General features: G+C 36.9%; 2 protein-coding genes across 2 annotated transcripts; one reads left to right on the top strand and one right to left on the bottom strand.

Moving 5' to 3' along the window:
• LOC144655419 (EF-hand calcium-binding domain-containing protein 11-like) lies at positions 1 to 2397 on the top strand. The gene is made up of 2 exons (XM_078515680.1): positions 1 to 103; positions 1614 to 2397. Exon 2 carries the CDS (start codon positions 1639 to 1641, stop codon positions 2227 to 2229), a length of 591 nt encoding a protein of 196 aa, XP_078371806.1. The 5' UTR covers positions 1 to 103; positions 1614 to 1638; the 3' UTR covers positions 2230 to 2397.
• Positions 2398 to 5730: 3333 nt separating this feature from the next.
• Positions 5731 to 11077, bottom strand: LOC144654979 (snaclec alboaggregin-A subunit alpha-like). Its single transcript, XM_078515207.1, has 4 exons — positions 10223 to 11077; positions 9327 to 9413; positions 6926 to 6976; positions 5731 to 5924 (listed from the first exon to the last, which is right to left on the bottom strand). The coding sequence occupies exons 2-4, from the start codon at positions 9382 to 9384 to the stop codon at positions 5731 to 5733; spliced, it is 303 nt and encodes a 100-aa protein (XP_078371333.1). The 5' UTR covers positions 9385 to 9413; positions 10223 to 11077.
• Positions 11078 to 16171: the final 5094 nt, after the last annotated feature.

Here is a 16171-nt window from a genome sequence, read left to right as displayed (position 1 = left end):
TTGCCAATCCAATATGGCGGACGAAGTTGCATTTGCATTGAGTTGTTACTGTTTAAAATAACAACTCAATTTGTACCATATCAAAGATCCAGTGATTTTTAAGGTAACTTTTTGCACTTCTCTTTGTAACAGGCGCAAACGAGGCGTACAGTTAGCAATCTCAGGCTGATGTTTTAAAGCTGAAACCATCTTAGCTTAAACTACTAGTGGTAACCACAGGTTAGAAAGTGCGGGCCTTGACGCACTTAGAAAAGGTACTGGCACGAGAGTGCGTAATTTTAGATATAGATGGCAGTGTCGATAAATAAATGATTAAATGGACAAAAGACAATTATCCCGAGTAACGTGTCACGCAAGGAATGTATGTTTTTTTATCGTTTTGGGAAGTGTAATCGAGCACGCGGTGTGAATTGAGATGTGATTTTTCTCAGTCGGTAAACTCGCTATGTTGTGCTCGCCTTTTATTAACGTGGCGCGATTAATGATAAATCACGCTTAATTGCCGCTAACCGGCCGCGAACCAGTCAGAGTTGTTTTTTTGTCGGATTGACAGTTTAGTGAACTGTAGTCGAGCAAGCAGTGTGAATTGAGATGTGATTTTCCTCGGTCGATAAACTCGCTATGTTGTCAGTGTTATAACGAATTTCTCGAGAATAACCGTTGTTGGAACCATTTGCTTTGCCGTGGTTTATGCGTAATACAATCAGAGCAAATTTTCACAAAAGCAACACCCGTAAAACACGTCTGCAAATTGTAATGTTTGCAATCTTCCATGTGACAGAAGCCAAGATCTTATGTGACAATCGTTCTTGGAGAACAGATTTTCTCTTCCAGTGATACGACAAACTGTCGTGATTGACACATTTTTCGCATTCCGATCGTTCTTAGTGGAAGAACAAAATTTTCAACTTCCGTTTTGCAGATAGTCTTTATAAACGTGGCGCGCACGCGTAATACGCAATCCGCTGGTCACTGTCAAGATTAGGGTTGCGGGCCTCTCTTGGGCCCGCAATTAAAGCCCCCAAGCCAAGTTTTTTCTTTCAGTCTAGCAATGAATTAAGCAAAATTTTTTATGTACACTTGTTTTCATCTACTGCCATCTTTTGTAACTGTATGGGTAGGATCAGGGGATAGAATTTTTTTGCAATCAAAACCTGATTAAGCGTCATCGGCTATAGCTATCCACCCAGTCGTTGATTGATTTTTGACAATGGTTACTTGCGCACAATAAGAAGGACAAGGGCAAGTTGGTTCACTAGTAATCTACAGTGTATTTCACTGTAGATTAGTTTTTCTATAAGATCAATCGATCGCGACCCAGTTTGATCACGGTTCTGTTTCTTTAACCTCATTTTTTTTAATTGCCCAATCATTTTCTGACAACTCACTGCAACACACTTCCTGTTTTTAGAAGTGATGGCCTGCACTAATTTCCTACTCATATTTTTTCTCGCTGTGGTAGAAGGTCTGAGCACAAGATTAGGCCAGGGCAGTAAAAGAGTTGATGGACCACTGGAAATGGTTTCTAATGCACTGTGACACTTGCTTACCATTTTGGAGCAACACATTGAAAAGTCCATTTTATTTGTATTTATTATTATTTTGATCTATAGGCTTAACTGCTAATTGAACAGTGAAATGCAGAATTACATGTATCAGCTACCACATGTGGCTTCTTCAAGACATATCACAGAAGAAAAACTTTGCCAAATTGTGGAGACTTTTCACAATGCAGATGAGGGGAAAAAAGGCCATTTGACAAATGAGGATCTTAAAGTGGCATTTGTGGCCCTATTTGGTTACAAGCCTTCAAAGAATGAAGTGGAACAACTAATGGCAAAGACCCAAACACAGCAAACAGTCTCCTTGGCCAGCAGTAGGTTGCCTAGCAGCCAACCGCTGACCAAAAAGTCTGAAGACTCTAGAACTGAACAAAATCCTGATGCCACCTATGTTGGTATGTCTTTGGAACATTTCACAGAGATAGCAAAAGCCAAAATTCTGGCGGAAGATAGTGACGATGAAATTCGGCAGATGTTTATTGCATTTGATGTGATGTGTCGTGGTTTTATCACTTTGGATATTGCTAAAAGAGTGTTTCAGCAAGTTGCTCCATTTTTGGACTCGGTTACTGTAGAAAAGTTGTTTCGAGAAGCAGATATGGATCGAGATGGGAGAGTTAGTTACAGAGATTTTGAATTCATAATGAAGTATAGGTTGGATGACTAACTGTAGCAAGAAATTTTACTCCGAGGTGACATGACTGAATCTAATGTTTCAAACTTTTGTATGTATTAATGTAAATATAAGCATTGTCCAAAATATGCTGTGGAAATATTTTTAGTTGGTTTTTTATAAATTGTTACCAGTTTCTTTATTAAAATTCATCTTGTATGACCTTTCGTTCTTCAACACTAAACTCCAAAACGTTTGTTTGAAACCCAACTGTTGTAAAAGGGACTGCCCAGGTATCTTTTCATGTAAGTGGTTAACACTGAATTAAGTCACCAAAAAGATAATAAAAAAATCGTCAACAAGCGGTTCACTTAAGCGGGGACCCCATACGTTAATATGTCCACTTAGTGGGGATAGGGATAGGTGAGGGGTAGGTTAAAGGGGCCATGTTAGGCAATTTTGGCACTGACCAACTGTTTATAGAATTAGGGACGGTGCCTACTATTAACAAAGTATTTTTGCCTGGCCGATGACTATACAAGAAATGTAGATGTTACCAAGGGCTACTAAAATTCAAAAAGAAAATTGGGGGTAGCCAGGCAAATTTTCGAGATAATTAGGTTTGAAATCTGGAAAAAAAGTGCTGACGTGGCATTTTAAAATAAAGTAAAACAAAATACAATTTCCTTGCAAATTCCATTTGAAATTGGTTTTTCACGAACAAAATCAACATTAAATATAACAATCTTTACAATAACTAACAAATAATGTCTTAGGAACTGCGTGACCCACGTTTTTATTAACAAAATAATTGCGTTTGAGCCATTTTTGACTCTAGCAGCTCTCACTTGCATGGCCAGAAAATCAGCCTAAATTTTTTTTCACTTAATGAAAAATTAAACATGTGCTCTATAGACTTACCACTTGCATTTTATAAAATAAAAAGTTGGGGTCACCACGCGTTTTTAAAAGTTATACCAGTTGTTTTCATGTTCTATGAAATCGCTTTTGGGGTCTGTTACATTTTTCCTATCCCCTCCCTAGCGAGTTGAATATTTGCATCTCGCGCGTGCACTACGCCATTTGTCACGGTTAGCAGTTTGCGGGTAACGTTTTAGCGCTTAGCGAGAACAAGTGCGCAGTAGCAATAGGAGGCACCGTCCTTAACTGAAATATCACAATAACGGCTTAAAACTGTAGAAAAACTCAAAAGAAACACAGAAAGGACAAAAAGGAGCGGAGCATGGATGGTCAAAATCCGAGAAGATTAAAACGGATTGCGTTCGGGTAAACTTGAAAAACGGCGGCCCGACTTTTTTCAAGTTTATCTTAATTTGTATGAAAGTGTCATTTACAATGCTCGAAAATCACTCTTGTTTGTTAGGTGGCCGTCATTTTGCCAATTGCTCTGCCAATTTAAAGCATACAGCTCTTAATTAACGAAAATAAATAGAATTACCTAAAATACCGTGATCTAGCCCCTTTAAAATAGGCAAGGTTGAATGCTAAATATTTCAATTCTATGGGTACGACCATGAAGGTAAAAGCTTTTCAAATACTGTAGCAAAAAATAATTCCCAGGCATTTGGTATGTACAAGACCACAGTGAAACAGTGATAGAGGCGGGTTTTCGGCCGGGAAAACTCTATGCATGGGCACTGTCCTCCTAAAAAACCCATTTAGCGTAAACAAGTCTGTTTATGCATACAGATGAAGTCTGTGTTTTTGTTTGTTTGTTTGTTATACATCGCCAGTGCCAATCCCGGCATCTATTATGCAAGACGGTAGTGCTTGCGCGTTGCAACGGTTCAACAACGGGATTAGGGCATCTCTCGAGAAAAACAGCCTTCCTTGTACCGCTCCGCACGCCGTACACTTTTTTTCTTTTCTTTCTTTCCCTTTTTGTGCGCGCGCGAGCGCGCGCGAAGGAGGATCAGTAAAACTAGGGCAAATCTCATTGATTGATTTTCGCACGCGCTGTTTTACCCTTTGTTATGTCATAAAGGAAAGTTTTTAGTCGCAAAAAAAATTCGTTTGCTTCAGACGTGTTTTTGCAAAGAGAGAACAATTTTCTTGCTAATTTACTCAAAATGGGCGTTGCTTGGAGTACCGGAGACTTACAAAGAAAACAGAAAGGAAAAAAGGAACTTAAAAGGTTTGTCGATGTTTCGTTTTTTTTAAATTCGTTATTTTTGTTGTGATTTATGGTATAAGTAAATGAAAAAAGTCAACGAGTCAAGCGCCGTAAAAAAAGTAAATCTGAGCTAAGAAAAGCATAAGATCGTAACTTCGTACGGTCGTTCTCTTATTTTGAAATGAGACGGAGTTACAACATATAATCAGTCCGAATACTCTGTTATAGTTGCGCTTTTTGGTTGTACTGTTACCGTTTTAGTACAACTTGAAAAGCGAAACAACATCTATTTCTGGAAATACCTTGTTAACCTGAATCGCGATGTCTGAAACAAATAAGAAAAGCATTTAAAAAAGGGAGTATTAAGGAAAATCGAATACAAAAAAAAATCAAGCAGTCATTTTAGGCTTTGAATTTCCCGCGTTCCACCATTTCGGATATTTCGGTCACATGACTGTAACTCTTGATGAGTTAAACAAAATGAAATGAAAATGAAATGAAATATACGACGTGAATTTACGACGTGACTTTACTAGAATGCTGTTTGTCAATTTCCCCATAGAATTCGTAAGCTTCACAGTTCCATGTCTGCGTCCGAGAGGGCGAAAATAATAAAGATGAAATCTGCAATAAAATTGTTCTTGGAATTATGCCGATTTTATAGTCAATTGTTCTTTTAGGTCAGATATGGTCTAGAAAAAGCAACTCATTTTCCGAATATTAATTAAAATGCGGGCAACATTTATCGATTTTTTAGAGCAGATTGCTGAGCAAGTGTCGATGGGTTTAAAATATAATATGCGACATTCGCAATTAACAAAAATACCGTGAACAACGATCGCGATTAACAAATCACCATTGGCAACTGAATTATATAATCGTTAGTGCCTCATATAAGTTGCATACTTGACTTAGATCCATTAAAAATGACGAAACAAAAATTCATCATATTTTTTTTTATTTCCAAGCCGCTCTAACGTCTACACCTTAATTGTCATTTACAATTATTTCAGTTTGTTATTTTATTATTCAGTTTACTTCTATTATCATTTACATTTTAAAATGCCCCTTATAGCAAGAATTCCACGCTTTTCTGTGTGAATTAACGAGGAAACCATTACCCCAGTGACTACTTGCGGCTTGAATCTTTGGTTGATTTGGAGGCTTGCCAACTAGCTAGCTCGAAGTGGTCGGAGTCGCTTGCAGACGAGGCCGTTGTGCCAGTTTTGCTGCATGTCACAAAGGAAATCATTCCAATAACCAGACGATTTATATGGAAGCTCTCCTGCGTAGCCACCGACAAACATCATGCCGCATGGCTCTCTGGCATTCCCATTTGGTTCATTTGGAGCCCAGTTGTGGTAGACCGGATACGACAGATCACCCCAGTAGAAATTGTTGCCAATCCACTCCAGTCCGATCTAAACTTGTTTCAGTGATGGAGCCTTTTGTCTCACGAGTTGCAGGACAAATTCGTTTTCTTCAGCACTGTTGATCTTTACCAGGTATCCTTGTCGTTCAGTACACCACTGCTTAGCGACGGAATGAGAATGGATCTCAGCACTTACCAAGTAGCAGTAAGATCCAAACTGGGTCCAATCTCCTTGACAGGTATCTGGAAACGAAACCCCAACTCCTCAATCGGTTTCATTGAAGTTAATAATAATAAAAAATAATAATACATAATATTTTAAGAGGAGGCCTCCAATCACCTAGGGGTGGTTTTCAGGAAGGTACTCTGAGAAAATAAATGTTAAACCTTGAAATACATTAAAATCTAAAATACATTAAAAAGACAAAACCAATACGGTACGCTAACTAAGATTAAAAACTAGAACCAGAATTAAAATACTACTAACTAAGGTTAAAAATGATTGATAAAAACTGTTTTTAGTTTGTATTTAAAAATAGTTTTCGGCATTAGTTTCGTTAAAGCACTTGGTAGTGTGGTCCAGTCATTAATGGCTTTATAATATGTTTTGCTTTTTCCCCATTCCGTTTTTGGCCTACTAACTTTGGGCATGTAGCCATTTCGGGTATTATAACCGTTTTGTTGGTTCATGCTTGATCTGAATACACCGAAATGTTCGGTTAAAAATTATTAAGACGGAATCCTTCAGGAAATCGAGTACCGTAATAATTTAAATCCTATTGCGTCATTTTCCACCCTTTTTGCAAGCTGAAGATGTAAGTAATTATCCGTGATAACACCAACTACAATTTCTTATCAGAGCCTGAGTAAATGAATTTCAAAGTTCAGAAGAACCATGTCAATTATAAAATATAGGTAAAATCTTACGTGTAGCTATTTTGTAAAATCGTTCTTTAGCGATTCAGTGGAATTCAGTTGAACTTCGAAATTTGTTTTCGATGTTTAGTGTTGCTAGAAAAAATTTCTTTTGATAAGATATTTGAAACAGTATCACAGGAGTTTGCAATAAGATGTTAATACTCGAAGTCCTGGCAGCATTAAAGACTATTTTTATTAGAAATTTTGTAAAAAAAAATGTCACACTCTTCGAATACAGACTTTATCTTACCTACCGGGATCGTGTTTTGTTAAAAAAAAAAAACAATTTTGGGTAAGAAACTTGCCTCTGTAAGAAACTAACTAACCTAGTACATCTCGCCGATCTAGATCATGCTTGGGCTCAAGTATGGGAACAGCTGAAAAATAATAGAAAAATTAGGTTAAGAAAAAACTAAAGTATAAAATGAAAAATTTAACTTTTATCTAAATACCTTAAAAGTAATTAAGTAAAACTCGCACCCCCAAAATGCGAATGCAGTCAGGCACTAAGTGTTAGCTGGTTAGTTAAACCTCAGTTTCACTATAATAATAATAATAATAATAATAATAATAATAATAATAATAATGATGATGATGATGATGATGATGATGATGATGATGATGATGATGATGATGATGATAATGATAATGATGATGATGATAAAATTATTTATTATGTAAAGTGCAGTGGTATAGCAAGTGGTAGCAAATCGATAAAAATGGTATCACACCTGTGTGGATAAAAATGATATCCACACACATGTGTGATATCATTTTTGACCAATCAGCTCGCCATGTTTGCCATGTTTGAATGCTCAATGAGCCAAAGTTTATCGATATTAAGTCAAAACATTTTCGGATCTTTCTCGGCAATCTTCGGTAGTCTTCGGAAATCGTCGGAAATTTTCGGAAAATGTTCGGAAACATTCGTACGACCTTTGGACAACAAATTTGAAAATCTTCGGAAAATCGTCAAAAACATCATAATTAGTAGGTTTATATAATAAGCAGGATAATACATGGTTGATTTGAACACTCGAAGATAAATTTAATATCTCTGCGCAACCATGTATTATCCTCTACAGTAGAACACAACTTTCCATGCATGAAAATGCATGATGAAGTGCGCTTTTCAAGCTGTGTAAACTTCAGTTAATACTACAAATACCGAATTTTTCAATAATTGCTATGAAAATTTGCATAGATCTGTTGATTGCTAAATAGGAGTTTTGAACCTAAAACTTAGGAAATTTCAACGGAATTTGGCAGTTGTTTTTCAGATGAATCATCTTGTATATATTTTCGGATTTTTGTCGTGAGGACGTTTTCTATCGCTTACATTGAAGAGGCCACTTAACTTAAATTTACTGGAGGTAGATTAATTTAAATTAAAGGTGTTTCAAAGTTAGTAGTAAATATTCAGTAACAGTTTTTGATCCTCCAAGTTCGATTTTTGATAAGGAAAAGAAATAATTTCGAGGCATCCAAGTACCGTTCTCAACCAGGGGCAAAAGAGGTTTAGATTTTGGAGGAGATTATCTGAAGCCAATCATAAAATTAAAATAAATAAATAACTTTATTTTTGCGTCAGTGTATTTAGCTGTATAAGCTTTAAGGGAATACCTATCTACTCCATTAGGTACTAATTAAAAAGGCTATTTACGATGTGCGAATGTAAAAGTAATTTAAACTACCTAATATTGTTACTAATTTTCGCGATTTTCGCGATTTCAACATAAACGCGAAAACAACAATACGCGCGAAAAAACACATTGCACGAAATTTAATCACGCGAAAATAAATACCACATTATATATATCAGAACAATAAAAAATTTAAATGTTTGGAACTGCAACAATCTATCCGTGAAAATATATTTCCGTCTTGCTTTCGACTAGCACCCTTCCTTTGATTAATGTTTTCTTCAGCTCGTAAATCGGCCAAAACCCCTTTAGTACAGACACAAAAGTTTCCGTTTGCAGGCACCTTGTAGTTACAGTGAGCCAGACGTTTGTATATTTCCAGTTGTTCCTTAGTCATTGACGACTGATCCATAAAACACTGAAAAAATTGCGGAATTTGTACACTTTTGTTCTAATTTTTCTTGCAATCGAGAAAATTAATACCCGCGAAATTAAGTACGCGCGAAATTTGGTAAAAATAAGGTAATTAAGAAAGAACATCACAACGATATTCGTAAATTACAAAGTTTTCAGCCACTACTGTGATTGTCTTTGTGATTTGAAAAGTCTACGTTGCATATTTATGCCTTGAATGCTTTGAGGCTTTTTGAAGTCCTGAGTTCATTACTAAGTTTCGACCAAATGAATGGACCTTGATATCTCAGTTCCGTAACATATAGTGTATTCTTTACAGTTCAGTTCTTCCTATACCATAGCTTCTCCATTGATTTTAATCACGTATTCTTAGTGAATCATCGAGAGCAATCGCACTGCATTCAAAATTGGGAACAACCTACATCATCTACATGCATTTAATTCAGTCGGTAAAGTCGTTAGACATCACACCAACTTTCCTTAAAAATACATTACAAATGTGAAGCTAAATAAAAGAAAAAAGAAAAGAAAAACTAAAATCAAAAGTAATGTCTAAAAATTTAAGATGAATTCTATTAAGTCCTATTTTCTAGCTTTACATATTAACTTATTTAAAATAATTTAGTAAATTATTATTACTTTGCAATCAAAGACAATCCATTTTCAATACCTGATACGCCCCATGACCCCCATTGCATGATACACAAAGCAAACGCAAGCATCTTCATCTTGGATTTGATTTTGGCTGTCGCAAATTCTGTGGAAAACAATAAAATCAAGAGGGTGTCTCTGGCTGTGATATCCTAATAAGCGTTTAAGGTAATAAAATAGATATTTCCTTGAAACTTTGCGTATATATGAGCGTTTGAAACTTTGGGCTCTTCTTCAAAGTACGGAACCTTTGAAACTCAACAATGGTGTAAAACAAAGAACGAACAAGACAACGAAGAACCGCGAAGCAATATAGAGCAGCTGGGAAACAATATAGCTCCAAAACAAAGAAAAAATACACAGGTTCTTACACCGAGATAAATTCAAACTTTGCCTTTAAACCCTGGTTTTCACAAGCGACGCAAGCACAAGCGCAAGGATAACAGGAAAAAAAAAAAAAAAAAAAAAAAAAAAAAAAAAAAAAAAACCAATCAGAACTTCTTTCACCATGAAAACGGCTTTGACTCAAGCAAAAGCACAAGCGTATTGCAATTTGATGTTTTTGCTTGTGCTTGCGGCAGGCACAAAAACAAGGATCATTTCGCTGCGCTGCGCTGGCTTCGTCGCTAGTGAAAACCGGGTTAAGTGTTGTGGTTTAAATTTTCTTAAGACAATGCAGCTATAGACCTTTTTAGCCTTGTTTGTCTGTTGTCCCAATTTCAGACCATGCGAAGTTACCCTTGAGAATTATTTTATCAAATTCAGAAAAACCCACCTGGAAATGAATGATTAATTTTCAGATAGATAAAAGAGGAGTTCTCTAAATAACATATAACATTGCATGATCTGAAATGGGCAATTTACACTTAAAGCTAAAAACATCTATTATTGCCTGTCCTTGGAGAGTTTCCTAACCTGTATTTAACGATCGCGTTTTCTCACCTAACGATAGTCTTCTTGGGAGTCATTAACTGATCAAAGTCTTAATTAGCTGTTTATTTTTACACATTGCTAAAATTTGGTCCAGCCTAGAACCTGTCAACGTTCCATCAATGTCAACTCATCACATAGATTATGGTTACGTAAGCTTACGCGCAGACATTATACGAACAAGTGCGCCTGTACGGAAGACTACTGTTCTTCGACAAGTTTACTTTGACAAAATGTTCCTTTCTAGCAAATTTTCACTCTACTTTCCTTTAGTGTCTGGTCCAAATAAAACAACGTGGGAAATGTAAAAATTACAAGGTACATTTTCATCGAAAAACATGCACATAATGTTTATAGCATACCTTAAATAACAGTGATTTACAGCAAAAGTAAATATTTTTTTTACGAAGAAGGGTTGGCCTTCTTGTATCTCCTAGGCCTCTTCCGTACATTAAGTTCGGGTGATCATTTAGTATTCAGAGTACACTTGTTCAATCTTTAGAAGAAATAACTGATCGAAGTGAAGAGTTATCAACGTAAATAAGGTTTTGTATGTATGACTCGGTATGGTTCCCGTACGAATTGCAAAAGACATCCAAACGCACAATAAACTAAGTATTTGAAAACTTCCAGGAAGAAAGCATTGAATGACAGATATTAAGGCGATAAGGTCGAAAACTAAAAACAGTTACAATTCTTATCAATTAAACGTATTTGAAAAAACAAAACAAACATGTTAACTGAGACGGTTGGTTGCTTAGAGACTTATCGATATTAAAGGAGCAATGTCACGGTATATTAAGACATTTTTCTGATTCCTTTCAAATTAAAGGAAACCTCAAAATAGTAGTTTTAAATCCAAAAAAAAAAAAAAAAAAAAAAAAAACCAAAATAAAAAATTAATATATCGTATAACATTTTTCCTTGCTTACTTTAGGCAACTTCTGCTGCGGAGGATCGACAAAAACATAAAAATACGGAATAAAATAAAGCGTAAAGATGTAACGTAGATGGTGAACCACCGAACACAAGAAAAATGGCGTGCATCCCCCAAAATTATTTTTAATATTTTAATCCAAAAAAAAAAAAAAAAATATTATTATTATTATTATTATTATTATTATTATTGCTGCAAGACGTGATTCTACTCCGAAATATGAATTACTGCTTATGTATCTTATCATGAGAAGAGAAATCTTGCCTTGTCAATAAAGGACGAAAGTTTCTTTTCCTGTTGGCATATGAACTCGAATTTCTATGAGGTGATAGTTGATGCCGGAAGAGGCCTAAGGGCGAATTTACTATCACCTCACATGCACAGAAATCGAGAGCGAGTAATCTAAATTTAATGCGCCATAGAGGGAATCGGACATTGTTTTAGTAGAATTCAAAATAAACTTCCCACAAATATACCGAATTCTAATTATTTCTCAACATTTTATTTCGCGCGCTGATTTAATTACCTTTAAAAACTTGCATCTCTGTATTTTAACTCGCCTCTCAGCTAATAATAATAATATTAATAATAATAATAATAATAATAATAATAATAATAATAATAATAATAATAATAATAATAACATCTTTTATTTAGACACGATAAAATTCTCTTTCAACAATTTCGATTTTTTAAGGTCTCCGCACACGTGGGGACATGTCGCAGGGACACGTCGCAGCGACATGTAGCAGCAACAAAATCATTATTCACACTGAGGGGACGTGCAGCGGGGACCTGCTGCAACAAAATCACAATGTGTACACACGCAAGAAAATGTAGCAGGGACATGTTCTAGGGACATGTCGCAGCGACACGTTCCCCGTGTGTGCTCATTATTTTTGTCACGCACAACACGAACTTTGAAGCTGTTTTGTCCCTGCGACATGTAGCACGGAATTCAACTCGTTGAAACTTCGTGCAACATGTCGCAGGGACAAAATGTTACAGAAATTCGTGTTGCACGTGCCAAAATTATCAGCACACACCAGGGGGATGTGTCGCTGCGACACATCCCATAGACGTTCCTAGGGCATATTTCCGCTACAGTTACTTGTGTGTGTACACATTTTGATTTTGTTGCTGCTACATGTCCCTGCTACACGTCCCTGCTACATGTCCCCTTAGTGTGAACAACACATGATTTTTCCGCTGCTACATGTTGCTCCGACATGCCAGTGTCCCTGCGTCTTGTCCCCACGTGTGCGGAGGCCTTAAGTCGCGTAACGCCGGTGAAGGTACCGGTATGTCTTTTATTTCTTTGGAGGATTGAATTACTAAGTTATATTTCAAAGGCTTCCTCCAAAACTGCAGAGAAAACAAGAAATGTCACCATTTTGTGTCACCGAATTTTCTATGATCGGATAGTCAACGAGGGGCAGCCGAGTTGACTACCGTTCATAGAAAACTCGGGCGAGAAGTCTAATTGTTTTAGTAGAAACTCTAAAGGATTGTAGTCCAAAAACTACCATTTTATGTAGTTTATAGGCCAAAAAAACAGTAGCCCGCGCGCAATCTTGTTCTTTTGGCGAATACAGTGAAAGAGCCAATCAGATTCGCGGATTTTCAATAGAACATGGCTGAGTTTCTACTTTTATTTGTCACATGACAGCTAACACGCTAGCCTGTTCCAGGCTCTCTCCCAACTTCCAAATATATTTGTCACATAAAACTTGAGAAACTGGGCTAGTTAAAAATTCTCAGACAAAAATTGTCATATGAATATTGCTCGTGTAAAGTGGCCTTAACGTATAAAAGAATCGAGTTAAAAAATTTCATTCTGAAGACGCAGCACTTCAGAGGTCTTTCTGTAGTTGTTACTGTCGGTACAACGTATTGCGGTATTCTCCAAACCTGCGGGATGCGTTTTCTTTTAGTTATCGTTAAGGTCGACGGTATTCGGTATAAAAACGTATTCTTCACGTATTCTTCTTTTGCGGTATTGCTATACTTGCTGATTTTCTTTTCCACTAATAAATGCGGTGTTCAGCAACCCCTAACGTCACTCTCCTTATGTAAGTAGCGTACTTGAGTTAAATCCATGAACAGGCAGTTCCAAACGGAAAGTGCGATGGAAGTCCTTGAGCTTTAGTAAATTGCAGCAACAAGACTGCAGCCTGGTGTAATTATCAGGTAAGTGCTTGTAGCTGCTATCAAAACCCCCAATCATTGTCGTTTGTTATATCTCTATTAAGAAGAAATCTGCTAGTTTGCTAATGAAAATGCTAGCAATCTGATTGGCTGAGCTATCGTTACACTAGTTGTCATATAAAAAAATTGCTCGTGTAGACGACTCATCACTGAAAAAGGGGCAAATATTGCGACAGCATTGGTGGTCCCCAGTCTCCCAATCAGTCCCACAGGAATTGTGTACGCCTTGTTTCTGCGTATCCCTGCTGTCCAAAGCCTTTACTGGCGCACTGAACTTTAAACTGCTGACAAATAATTGTTGTGCCGTCTACACGAAATAATATATATTTGTCACAAAAAAAATATCCGTGTAAACCCGGCTTTACTCTCGCTGGAGCTCGCGACTGGAAACTCCCGGGGGAGGGGGGGTACACAAGGTTGAAACACTCACCCTTTACCTTTTCTATGCCATTTTTTGACAGGATAGGTCACCCTTTCGTGAACCGTTGAGTGAAAATGGCACCTCTTTCACATACCTAAGTAGGGATACCACTTCTCTTTTTAACTTTTTCAGTTGTAAACTTCTTAAAATACTTAGATGAGTCAGCCGTTCGGTTGGCCTGTTCGAGATAATTTGAAAGGTTCCTTTAAATACCTTAATGACAGTTTTCCCTACTCTTTTCTGGACCTTTCTGTACTCCAACTCGTAAAAACTGATCCTACCTTTTCACCCCGATAATTTCTTGGCGGAGCCTTCCCGTATAGTCCACTGTAGATTGTACCCCCAGGGGTTAGAGACATCTACTTTTTCAGTTTGTTTCTTAACTAATTAAAATTATATAATAACCTGAATTCTACGCGCATTTTGATTGGTTCTTACTTATGATCTATCAGAGTACAGACGCATAGATGACGTCACGCGGTGGTGTGACTCGCGCGCGTGATCAGAGTTCATAGTCCAAATCAGAGTTGTCGGCAAAGTTTTTCAAACTTGCGAGGCCACAACAAAGCAAAAAAGTTCAGCTTAATTACAAATCTTCAGTGAGAAACAATACGCCAAGCATCGTTCACCTTTCGAAGCATTTAACTGGGCGAAACAAGCTTGAAGAAGACAGTGAATTATTCAAGAAATTATCCGAACTCTGTATGAAAGTTTGACCGATGTTGTACAGTTGGACGACGCCACGGGAAACAAACGTATTGCGGTTGAACGTTTTGGTTAATGCTTACAGATTTGAACAACTTTCCAAATCAGAATAAAGGTTAGTTTTTTCATTGACTTTCAATTGACCATTTTTCTGTTTATTCAATCGGATTAACAGTGCTTCGTGTTAACGAAAACTTAAAAGTGAAATCAAAATAACTTAGCTCATCGGTACGGCGGCATTGCTCACATTGAAGTGTGCTAAAGTCTTGTGTTATTATATAAAACAAATAGATTTCATTTTGCCGTGCGTCTGTTCAGTAATAGATCACAGAAGACGTCAAAATGTGGTATGAACATCAGTGACCCACTCGGCGCACTTCTCTGTTCATACCACATTTTGACGTCATCTGTGATCTATATTACTGAACAGACGCACGGCAAAATGAAATCTATTTGTTAATTATTTACTGTTTTCCGGGATCTTTTCCGAGGTTAAGAATATTTAAAATTCGACGTTTCGAAAAACAGCCTGAAGAAGATCAGTGAAACTGATCGAAACGTCGAATTTTAAATATTCTTAACCTCGGAAAAGATCCCGGAAAACAGTAAATAATTTTAATTTCTTAAGATGAGAGGTGAAAGTTTCAGAAATAGGATTATTTCTTAACTCTTTCGAAAATTCACCGTGACCAGGAGCCCATAATAAGTGCAAGAAACAGAACTACTGCGAGCAGTCCCTTTTTTCCCTTAGTCCGTTGAGGGCGAGGCAAAAAAAAAATCTGGGAGTTGATTTCCTTCGGCCATTTTCCCACTCGAGCTCAGTTTTGGCTTCGCCCTTGATGGTCTATTAAAAAGTAAAAAAGAGACTGCTCGTACCTCGGTTCTGTTTCTTGGCGCCGACCAAAATGAACTCGGCATCAGTGGTAACTAGCTATGGGGATTGAGAAGGAGAAAATGGTGTTGTAAGAACCTCTTTTTAACTCGGAAAAGAATTGTAGTGAGCGAAGTAAATTTCACTCGATTCCTGTTAACATAGGCACGCAATCCGTGCAAGTGGTTTAAGGCCTCTAGAGAATTAAACCTGTTCTCTGATTACCTACATTTCCAGATTAATTACATAATATTAACATGCTTAATTACCAGCCGAAATATTGAATTAATGTCAGTTTTCTTGAAAAGACCAAAACTTAATTCTTCTTATGATATTATTTTGCCTAACCTTCAAAAACAAAACAAAAGAAAAAATAAAAAGAAAGAAACCAATTTGTTACGTATGGGTACTCTATCTCTTGGCCTTTCGGCCTGCTCTCGATTAGCAGCTAGATGGCAATCAAACTAAGCGAAGTGGACCGCTGAAGTGTAGAAAATTTAACATAATTTGATTTGACAAATCTTAATTTGCCAGTTTGTTGTTTTCGATTCTTGATTTATAATAACTCTTCCGATTTTAGTGACTTATAGCCACTTTGCATGACTTTGATTCAATCGACAATCCCCTTATGATCACGTTCAGCTCGTTGCACCCACCCCTTTACTTGTGCCTGTCGACATAGACTAGGGCCGTCTCTAAGATGCTAGGCACCTTTTGGGCAACTTTTCATCTTTCGAGCAATTTTTTGCCTTTCGAGCGACTTCGAGCAACAAAATTCGTCAGGAAACATGA

This window comes from Oculina patagonica, chromosome 5 (genome assembly GCF_052425735.1).
Source record: "Oculina patagonica isolate OP01 chromosome 5, crgOcupat, whole genome shotgun sequence".
NCBI classification, from domain to species: Eukaryota; Metazoa; Cnidaria; class Anthozoa; order Scleractinia; family Oculinidae; genus Oculina; species Oculina patagonica.
This window is presented reverse-complemented; position numbering and strand designations above follow the sequence as displayed.

Bases quoted from the DNA above. Each gene is read 5' to 3' on its own strand.
- LOC144654979 (XM_078515207.1), bottom strand. From the start codon at position 9,384: ATGAAGATGCTTGCGTTTGCTTTGTGTATCATGCAATGGGGGTCATGG. The intron at 6,977-9,326 runs GTATTGAAAATG...ATTATTTTTCAG, and splicing joins GGGGTCATGGGGCGTATCAG to CTGTTCCCATACTTGAGCCC. The intron at 5,925-6,925 runs GTTAGTTAGTTT...TTTCGTTTCCAG, and splicing joins AGATCGGCGAGATGTACTAG to ATACCTGTCAAGGAGATTGG.
- LOC144655419 (XM_078515680.1), top strand. From the start codon at position 1,639: ATGCAGAATTACATGTATCAGCTACCACATGTGGCTTCTTCAAGACAT.